This window comes from Cornus florida, unplaced genomic scaffold, assembly GCF_030987335.1.
Source record: "Cornus florida cultivar Cherokee Brave unplaced genomic scaffold, ASM3098733v1 CherokeeBrave_3.0.0_Hap2_Chr11, whole genome shotgun sequence".
NCBI classification, from domain to species: Eukaryota; Viridiplantae; Streptophyta; class Magnoliopsida; order Cornales; family Cornaceae; genus Cornus; species Cornus florida.
Genome location: NW_026775581.1, coordinates 127,280,769 through 127,291,848, shown reverse-complemented (window position 1 = coordinate 127,291,848; position 11,080 = coordinate 127,280,769). Strand labels below are relative to the sequence as shown.

Sequence of the window (11,080 nt, the reverse complement as noted above, 5' to 3'; positions counted from 1 at the left end):
TCGGAAATAGATGTATATATATATATATATATCTTGGAGTATTTAATTTGACCTTTAGCACCTGTCCCGAGTGCTATATTGGTTCACCAACCGGATGGATATCATCATACAATCCAACATTTTCTCAAATAAGAGGATTTAGGCCAATTAAAAAAAAAATTCCTTCAGATTTAAGGTTGATCTTATTCCAGCAGTGACCCAGTAAGTGGGTGGGAAATCAACACATTAACACCTCAATTAAATTTTGTTAGACTGGTGGAATTGAGCTACAATAAAATTAAAGTAAATTGTACTCAAAAGGTTAAAAAATACAGAATCATAAATATTTCAAATTAGCACCCATGCTAAAGCTGTGCAAAGGTAATTATAGACGTACCCTACCAGCTGTTGATTCTTTTGAGTCATCATCTTTGGTTGCATAACCCCATGCTGAGTTGAAGATGCTCTGGACCAGATAGCACTACTCAGAGAGGCATGACACATCAGTTGGACCGTAAAGTAGAGATGCAAACGAGTGACGTATCAGTTGAATCCAAAAGCCCTCTCCACGAGCAGGACATTTTATCTATTCCTTAGTTCAGTAACTACTTGAAGAAACATCCAGCAGATTTGAATGTTTCCAAGTACTTTACCTACTCCCCAATCATCTGATTGCATAGAGGCTCTACGGCACAGAAACCATGCAACAACAAGAAAAAGAATAGCTCGACATTGGTGGTATTCACAAGATGGCATGTCTGACCTCTTGTTGACTTGCTTATGCAGTATTACATTCAGCTAGCAATTCGATTGGAAGGTCATCACTCGGTTGCATGGTCGTGGTAAGAAGATGATCAATTTACAGTTGATTGGTAAGAAGACCATGCTAAGGTAGCAGTGCCAAGTGTAATAGCAGCAGAAACAGAACCCCACACCCACCTCTGCCTTTTCGTCCTTTGTTGCCTCAGATGCCGTGTCATCTCTATACGAAGTAAATAGCAGGAAAACATCAGAACTATTTATAGTAAACACAGAAAAGATGCACGCCACAGCCACACACACATCACTTCAACTCGACTCAAACTCAACCCAACTTTACATTAATTTGGTCAGCTTAGGTCCGATCTATTTATGTATATCTATATATATATATATATATGATACTATAAATTTAGGCAATTCACTCAACTCTAGGATCATCTATGGTAAGATAATCTCTCTCTCGGATTTCTCACAACAAAAAAAAAGCAAAAATAAGAAAGATGATGACTTCTCCACAAACCCTACTATTCCTCAATGGCTCAACCTATCTCTCAACCTTATCCATCGTCTCACCTATAATTGTTCCAATCACAGAGACTCATTTTCTTCCAATTCCATTGCCACAATCCATTCTCCAGAATCCTCGAAGCAAAACCTAGTGCTGATTCTGCAGACACATGCACACAAATCAATTTTAAACTCTCCAATCCTTGAATTTCAATTATGTTCCATTGTGACCAAAGGTTATAGCGGAAATAGTTTTCGGACATACGAAAATATCTAAACTCCGATCCTTATGCATTGAGATTGCCCTTTAAGAGGAAAGAATGGAAGAGAAAAGAAACAAAACTAGCATTGGGGGTCCATGAAAACTGGCACCTCAAAAGTGGGGTAATTTAGATACAAGTACAACAATAAAAACCAAATATAAGTGGGGCTATGAATGAGGATCATATCTTCTGACCAAATCAATAAAGTTCTTAAGCTTTCTTGTCTCTTCTCTCTTCCGGAACAAGTTGAGTACATTGCATCCCCCAATAAACAAACTTGGACTAGATTGCGATCACCTCTTTTTCCCCTATTTTATTATCTTCTCTTCACTTAACAAACTTGGACTAGTTTGTTTTACTGTAATCTATCTTCCAGCAATTTTTTTTATTTTTATTTTTTATTTTTTATTTTTTTTTATATGTTCAGCAAAAGTCTAGGTGAATTCCATCAGGTAAGTTGTATAAAATAATTTATCAAAAATTAATGGATAAGTTATTTTTGTTAGGTTTTAATATTTTTTTTTCTTTGTACATATTTTACGACAACCAAACATCAAAATATATATATACATATATATATATATTTTTAAAAATATTTTACTTCAAAACAGAAGAGCCTAAAGAACATGCTATTGAAGTCAACAAACCATCTTAATTTTTTCTTCAAGAAATCTACATGCTCCAAATAAATAAAAAATAGAAGTAACATAAATGATGCTCGTATTGCAAGCAGGGTTGGTTCCATAAACTTGACTACGTTTTAACAAAAGAATAAATTAGTCCATGAAGTACAAGCCGGGGAAGCAGTTGTAGGATAACAAAGACTGATGCGAGTCCATGGCTCCATCTCCATGCAAGCATAACTATCAGAGATTAGCCACCTAAGCCAGTAATTTTTTTTTTCCCGACAAATTAGGGGAGGGACTCGAACACGGGCACACCCAATCAGAGAACTAAGTGCCCTACCAACTAAGGGGGTAATGACCTCACTTTGGATAATCGAAGACCAAAAAATTTTGCCAAATAAAAAAGTGACGTGATCCACGTTGACGTAATGCCAAGGGAAAGGGAAAGAAGATACCTAAAACTAACACCAAAATAGTAAAGAAAATACAATACTGTGCGGTACCCAACACCGTGGCCTAAGAGCGATTCACAATGAATATTACAGTACCTGACTCCAGCTATTGAGAAGATCGATGACAAGCTTCTGCAATTTCCAACTTGATCACACTACCAAATAAGAAACATCATCACATAATCACTTAATGCACACTAAATCATGAGTTTCCAATTACACGATCATCTTCACTGCAATTTGTATCGAGTGCAATGGAAACACAGCATTATAATGCTCGAATTGGCCCTCCATATCCATAATGCTTCAGAAGTCCTTCATCTTGCCGCCAATTTTCTTTTACCTTCACTTCAACCTGTTCGATAAATGAGTTGCCTTGAACATGTCATTTCCAACTCAAAACTATTAAAACCGACCACTTGGAACAATTGGCAGCAAGAAATCAGCAGGCTTAAATCACTGTCACTGACAGTATGGTCTGCACTATTTAGTTGGGAACTTGGGATACCAGTAATTCTTAATTAAATATATTCGTGACAACCGCTCAGTGATAAAAAAAAAAAAAAAAAACTTAAAATTTGTTGGTACCTCCAAAAAAACCTTCTTCTGCAAGAAATCTTCAATGTCAAGCCGAGCAGCTGTAGCCAGTAGTTTCAGACCTTTCCCATCCTGTAGAAATTCAGAACACACGTGATCACAGACACACAAATATAATTTCAAACATGTCATTCCAGTTTCAAATAATATAGGAGGATTCTCAACATTTCAATATTTTGAACACTGTCACATCATTCAACAAATAGGTTAAGCATCTTGAAAGTGTTTTGGGATGTCACTATAATTTCAAACAAGACTGTCATCGATGTCTGATCAAATGTAAAACCTTTTCAAGGATTAGGATGAATTACACTGTAATTTCCAATACAAACTAAAGCTAAATGTAAAACAAACGATGACAAAGGTAGACACTAATGAAAGAGATTTACAACATAAAGCATAGAAATTTGGAAGTTCAAGCAGTCACAAAGTTCCAAGTCTGGACTTTTTCTTTTTTAAAACCCAAGGAATAGTAGTCTTATAGATTCCATACAGGCCTAGTAATAATACTACATGCTACCATGCAGATAAAATAAGCATAGGCCAACAGAATATCTAGAATTATTGTAGACAGCCCATTCCTTGCACTACCATGTGACCAATCACAGCCTACCATGTGGTTTGTCACAAAAAAAGATACGGTCTCCCTGCCTAGAGACACAGGCCAAAGTATTGTGTCCCAAATGCCCAATTCAAACGTATTCTACTTCAAGAGGCTGTACCTTGCTCCTAGACAACTGCCAAGTGTGTGTGTGTATTAGATTTGATGACCTTAATTTGGTAACTGATTAGATGGATTTCAGGGAAAGCAGTGCAACTCTCACCTGACACAAGAATCTAGCCACTCCAGCTTCCCTAAGAGGATGGAGAATTCTCCATTATCCCCAGGATGATTTCCACATCATTGTTGATGCACAAACTACTTTGCAGTTTCAGAGTAACTCCACTATTGCTGACCCTACAAGTCCTGCATCGGCTCCCTTACAGGCCTTGCCATGGACAGCTCTGTAAGCCTAGTGATTGGCTCCAGACAGCAGTATATCTGAGCAGCCAACCACTTCCAATACCACACATCTGTGGAAGTCCTAATAAAGCACAATTGGCCTTGGTCCAAGAGGACTAAATCCTAGATACTTGGTAAGGAACCTTTTGACTCTTGGTAACTTCCTCTTTCATGAAATACACCTCCTCCTCAGTCCTCCCCTCTCCTTAAGCTGCTCAACTTCTTGTTAAAGCCAAGACAATCTCAACAATCTAATCCCACCAACAGGCCTGTGGCCTAGCGGTACAAGGCCCCTACTTCCCAAAGGAAGGTTAAGGGTTCGAACCTCAGTGGAGGTAGTGTGTGTGAGTACCAACTAGTAAAAAAAAAAAAAAAAAAATCTAATCCCACCATTTCATGAGAACACACAAAGAAGCCAATTATTAATTCATATTAAAAAGTATCCCATTGAAGAAAGCTTTAACTTACCTTTCCGATGAGGATGATCTTCTGTGAGTTTTTCTCAACAATAATCTCAACTTGAATAAAATCTATTGCAGTTGGTCTAGTTTTGTAGTTGACAACGTTGACCTGTACAATTCAAAGATTGATCAACCACACTTCTTTGTTAGATATAAACTTCTGAAAAAATATAAACAGCACCAAGTGAAATTTTAAATAATAATAAGAAGCTTTAGGTTTTCAAAAAATTTAGGTATACCTGACAGGCATAAGGAACTTCGTCTCGGTATTGCATAAAGATTTTTTCTCTGATAATTTCAGCTACAAAAAATCTTTCTGGGTGCTCACTAGCAATATCCTGAGAACACAAGGAAAGCAATGGTAAGTTGTAATATGCAACAAACGATTTTTATATATCAAATTGTCAAGTCAAAAAAAGTAAAAAGAAAAGAAAATGTACAGTATATTCATCTTAAGATGAGAGACATGGATAGTCAGAAACAAGTAGGGAAATTAATTTATTCTAAATGATATTGGCTAGGTGATCAAAATTAAAGCCAAAACCCCATAAGTAAAAGCTTCAGTCATTGCCAAACCTACAACCGTTGAGATCTTTCACAACATATTCCTTGATGCATTTTTATGTTCTCAAAATTTATCCCAAAAAAATTGTAATGGACTAGAAGAAAATGTGGAAGGCATTTTGATCAACCCATTCCCTGCAAGGCTTGTCATGCATGTCCTATTTAATCTAGAAACTCCATATATAATGATTTCAAACAATTCTCAAAAAAAAATTTTAATAATACTGTCAATGAAGTATATACTGCACAACTTGTTTATTATAGGGGAAAGAAATGTCAGGTCACAGTTTTTTTTTAACATTTCTCTATGTGCTCTGTGAAACTTCTTAATATAACCATCAGGTGTCTTGGGTACCTTAATACAAGAGAGGAAGAAAAAGGAAAAACTGAGAGAGCATAATCCCTGTCAAGGGTTGCTCTAATCTCTCAATATCATTTCTAAACCAAACTGAAATTACAATTTTATCCCTCTACCTTATATCATTTCTCAACACTTTCACTCAGGCTGGAGTACAGTATCTATCATTCCCAGATTGTTACAAAACTCAGAACCCTTCTTTTCCCAAAAACTCAGACCTTTTACGTTATGACGACAAAAAAAGGGTCAAGAAGAAAGGAAAAATAGAGGAGGGGACAAAATGTGTTTGCCTAATTGGATATCTGCTCTTCTGTCATATCAAGTATCTATCCTGCCTGGAATAAGAGAAAGGAAACGGAAGGAGCAAAACCTGAGAGACACTCCATTTACATTATTACTATACCAATCTGAAAGTACAGTTTTACTCCTTTGTCATATATTATTTCTCAACACTGACTCAAACTGAGGGTGACTCGATTACAAATCGAAGTAGCCAATAGAAATTCCAGGGATAATCTAGGTCATCTATGAGCTTTACAAAGCAACATGTAGCCACTTCAATTTCACTTTTTATCTTGATTTAGCTTCCAAAGTAACATCTAATCAAACTAATTCGAGGACTTGTAAACGCCAGCATTTGAACAACTAATCTTAGATATATGCAAGTAATTTCACCAAAAATCCTGCCAGCTATCAACCTCATTCAACCCCTCTCAAGGCACACGGTCTTAAGAGTAAAATGAAAGATGCTTAACCATATCTGTTTTTAGGGCTCACAGGCACTAATTTGAAGCTAAACTTAAGACTACATCTATAAATTTTTGTATATTCATCAGATGGAAGAAGTTTAAGACTAACATAGTGTGCTTCTTTCAGTCATGAACAACCAATATAGAAATTGACATAGTTCTTATGCTACAAGTTCAAATTGCTTCCTTCCTTTTCTATCCCTCTTCTGAGTTTTCAATTTTTATTTTACTTTTCGTTTTCATCATGTACTTTTGAGGAGGCAATGTGCCTTGCATCATGGAATACAAACAACCAAAGGGTTCAAGTTGTTAATTTCCAACAGTTGGTAAATGGTTACACTGGAATTATGATAATTAGAAAAACATGCTTTTAAAAGATTACCAGTCTTCATCTTTCAAGGAGAAGGAAGACAACAAGAACAAAAGTGGACTCGTTACATACCTTCGGATAATAAGCTGGCCCAACTGGAAGTTTTGATAGTATCCAGTCCTTGACATCATCCACTCCATGACCATATTTAGCACTCACTGGTATGACCTCATCAACAACGGTGAATTTCTCGTACCACTGCAAGATATACAATGTCGAATTAGGATACAACTTAAGTACCCACCTTATGCCACCAGTGAAGAGTGACCATGGATTTCTGTTATGACGAGAACAGTATTTGGGACCTATAAATTAGAGATTATAAACATAACATTCCATATACCAGTTTTTTTTGTTTTTTTGTTTTGTTTTTGTTACATTAACAATGATACGTCAAGCTACAAAAAAAAGTGTAGCTATTCAGGCTACACAATAATAGATACTGACAAGTTCTAACCTCAAGTTTCTTTGCCATTTCACCAGGTTTGATCAGGTCCCTCTTATTCAAAACCAGTAATTTCGGTACCTTATCTTTGAGGTTTCCCGCACCCTCTTCCAACACTTCATCAATCTAAAAGCAGACAAATATATTTAGGAAAGGGAGACAATGTTTTAAGAACAATTTTTCCAGATGAAGAAGCACCTTTTGGGGATCCTTACACGCATCAACAACCACCAAAACACAATCTGCATTAATGGCAGCGCTACGGACATTGTTCATCATCATAGAATCCAATTTGTGCAATTTCTTCTCAATAACTCCAGGTGTGTCATAAAGAATCATCTACAAGTAAATCACAGCTAAGACAAATTATTTTAAATAGCATGATGAGATATTTCTTGCATGGAAATCCACACAAAAACAAATTGTGGAAGTAAACAATGTTTGGGACATAAAATTCAAATCATAAATGGCAATGACACGTATGCAGTGGGATACAGCACGAGGAAAAATTATAAATTAAAGTCATATGGAAAAATACAGTCAGAACCTCTGAGAGGCAGCAGGGGGCTTTTCTGTGATACTTCTAATTTCTAAAAGAGTGACGTACTCGTATCATACTTACGGATATGTGTTCGATACTTTCTAAATGTATCTATAATTATAAATTTATTTTTTCTTTCTAAAACATATTGATGGGGAACATGATATGATTCAAATACATGAGTTGCACATGCTTCAACATTACTTTTGGAGAAGAGGGAAAGAGAAATAACATTAGGGATTTTAGTAATTTAGGGTTTTTATGCTTATTGTTACTTTTAATAATGTTTGAATTATGGTATTTTTATGTTTTAGGATTTGCTTAATAATTTGCCTATTTAAAGGCTTCTTTGTAATTTGAGAACTCAGTTTTGGAACATTATTGGATTATTGCTTTCTCTGAGTTCTCTCTGTGTTCTTTTACTTCTCCCATTTATGTTCCTGCTTTTCTCATCTATTCCGTCTATCCTGCCTATCTATTCACTCTGCTCTCAGCCCCCTTCGTCTGTTTTTTCATCCCCTTCTTCTAGTTTATCTCTTCTTCTATTTTCTCATCCCTTTATTTCTATCTGGTTCCTACTTGTCCTTCATCACATATCCAATACTTCTCAGATATTTTGATAACTTCTTACTTATAAAGAAAAAACATATTCAATATTTCTCAGATATTTGATAACGTATCAGATAATTTTCAGATACTTTACAATACATATTTAACAAGTTTTGCACATTAAACTGTAACTTTTCAAGAATAATATCATAGTATAAATTATAATTGTGAAGAAAAGTTCAAAACATCTTCAAAAAAGAAGTATGGTTGAGAATTTGAGATGTATATCATGACTAATTTAGTCCAAATTTTTATCCACGCAACATAACTCTCAACTCCTATCTTGTTGGTCATAGTATTTTATAAAGAATTGTTAATAACAATATATATTACATAATAAATTACTATTTAAATTTATCCATCGACACTTATATATATATATATATATATATTGATTTTTATACATATTTGCATCTATAATATATATATATGTCATGCCCTTGTCATATCTATATCCAATTTTTTAAGAAATTGTCATATTGTTGTGTTTGTATTTTGTCGTATCCGTATCCCATGTCCGTGCTTATAGGGGCCTTTCATAAACAGCAAAACTCAATACACGGGTCAAGCTGTAAATAGTGAGACAGTCAGGGAAAAAGTGAACCTGCCTAAAGGTTTCCAAAGCACAAATGTTTCACTCCTTGCAAACCAAAATAAGACAGCCACGAGAAAACAAAAATATACTCTTGGTCTATGTTGTGGAACATGTGTTCAAAAGCATGAAACATGTACCAAATCTATCAGATACGAAAATTTCTTTTTATTTCTTTCCTTGGTTTTCTTTTATGAGACTAACATAATAAAAAGAGTACAACCATATAAGATTTAGGATTACTTAGTAAATTATAAGTTTTTCTGGACATTAGCCATAGTAGAGGTCTGCAAGTCAAAGTTTAAGTCAGGTTATGCTGTTGAGTCTTTATAAGCAGACTTTATACGAGGTTTTTCTGGTCAAACTGTTCAGTATCTGAATATGCAGTTCATGTCATGTTAAGAGTTAGATTACTTGAGAGTTTGTATATAGCTTTAAAATGCTTTAAATTCAATTGGGCTCAGCTCAGAGAAACTCAGGGACTGTGTGATGCAATTCTAACCCAAAGTATGATGCCTAGAAAATCTAGTTGTGATTTGCCTATCCTTCTACTCTACTTATTCTCTTAAATTTTCTGCACTTTAAAGCCATTAAGACCCTAATTTGTTAAATTTATTATTTGATGAGCACTAACCCTTTCCCCATTTCACCATTCAAACTTAAAACCCTAAAAACAGCCCCTAGTTACTGAATACAGTACAAAACCCCACTATAAAAAACAGAACTTTGCCTTTCCTTCTTAGAACACCAAGACAATAAACATTTCTCACATTATATACAGATGCTAAAAAACAAAAACCCAATAGCCTGAAGCGCAAGAGAATCAATTATAATCTGCCCTAAAGAAGCTTCTACAATGCTGTCCTTAGTGTCCTATATCAATTTTGGTAGAAGAGCTAGTACGAGTTTTATCCATGCTTGTCCCAAATTGGGTGCTCTACCAATCTGTTTCTACAATAACATTATTCGAGGCCCACCCTTCCATCATCTTCAACCCTTCAAAGGCCAATGGCTGTCTAAGCACATTTTCACGCACATCCCAGTATTAAAGGAAGAGTCCATACCACATTCCCCGTATTCAATTGTGATATGCTCCAAGCAATAAACCTTTCTTTCCAGAACCTTTCACGTCCCTCTGATCAACTGGCTTCAACGTATTCCATTGCCAACCTAATGACAGTCTCTCTTGACTTAAAAAACATCATCAAATTTTGCTCAAATATGGCTTCATTGATCCAATTGCTCATTTTCCAAGATTCCAAGGCAAAATAGTTGATCATTTGATGTCCCTCATTCCCCCTGTAGGTCCACAAGGGTGATCTGAGTGGTTCCTGACCAATTGAGTCCACCTTAATGGTTGCTTCAGATGTTACTGCTTAGTTTTTCTACCAAAGAGAATTAAGTATGTGCAATATAAGTAAAATCAGGCATGATCACATCAAACATAGAAATTTTCAAACCTGATACTCTGGGCCAGAACATATACCAAGGATTCGATGCCTCATAGTTTGAGGTTTATCTGTAACAATTGAGAGCTTTTGTCCTATCATTTGGTTTGATAGTGTACTCTTTCCAACATTTGGCTTCCCAAGTACAGCCACATATCCTACATTTGCCACAAGAAATTAAAGGTTACTTAAGATATATAGAGAAGTTATAGCAAAAGTCATCAACAACAAGATGGGAAAGAATGCTGCCCCATCTTAATTTTACTGCCTTGTTAAGTAGGGATCTCATTTCACTTCTTTTTTTCCCTCCTCTTTCTATTTTCCTGCACTTATTTTTAGCCCTTGAATATAGCTTATGGTTTCAAAAATGAGCACACAACAGCTAAGCAATATTATGCAGAACGTAAGAAATACAAGCATCATATCAAAACTTTTCTGCACTGAGGCACTTTAAAATACAAGTTTATAAAAACCAGTACCAGCAAAAATATAAGATATACAGATACCCCTTCCCACAAGAATATATTCCATTTTTCCAAGGCTATAAATGTCAAAAAAATTAACTTCTATTCTGATTTTTTGTGTATTCCTCTGCTAGATTCTTACAAAGATTAGTTTGAGAGAATCCACTGACTAATGCCCTTCTTAAGTATGGCAACAATTTCCTTTTGACAAGGTAAGAATGCCAGCTTTAGTAATCCCAATGCAAAAAAATTATACAGATATGGAACATAAGAATCTCCTCCTTGTTCTT

The 11,080-nt window shown here is 35.3% G+C and overlaps 1 protein-coding gene across 1 annotated transcript; it reads right to left on the bottom strand.

The window, feature by feature from the left end:
• Positions 1-1,889: 1,889 nt before the first annotated feature.
• LOC132280757 (GTPase ERA-like, chloroplastic) lies at positions 1,890-10,503 on the bottom strand (the record flags this gene model as incomplete). Its single annotated transcript, XM_059782487.1, has 8 exons — positions 1,890-2,944; positions 3,178-3,258; positions 4,658-4,759; positions 4,890-4,988; positions 6,764-6,889; positions 7,149-7,262; positions 7,335-7,475; positions 10,339-10,503. Coding segments are annotated over 8 exons (915 nt in total), but the record flags the coding sequence as incomplete, so codon positions are not given.
• Between the last annotated feature and the right edge of the window lie 577 nt (positions 10,504-11,080).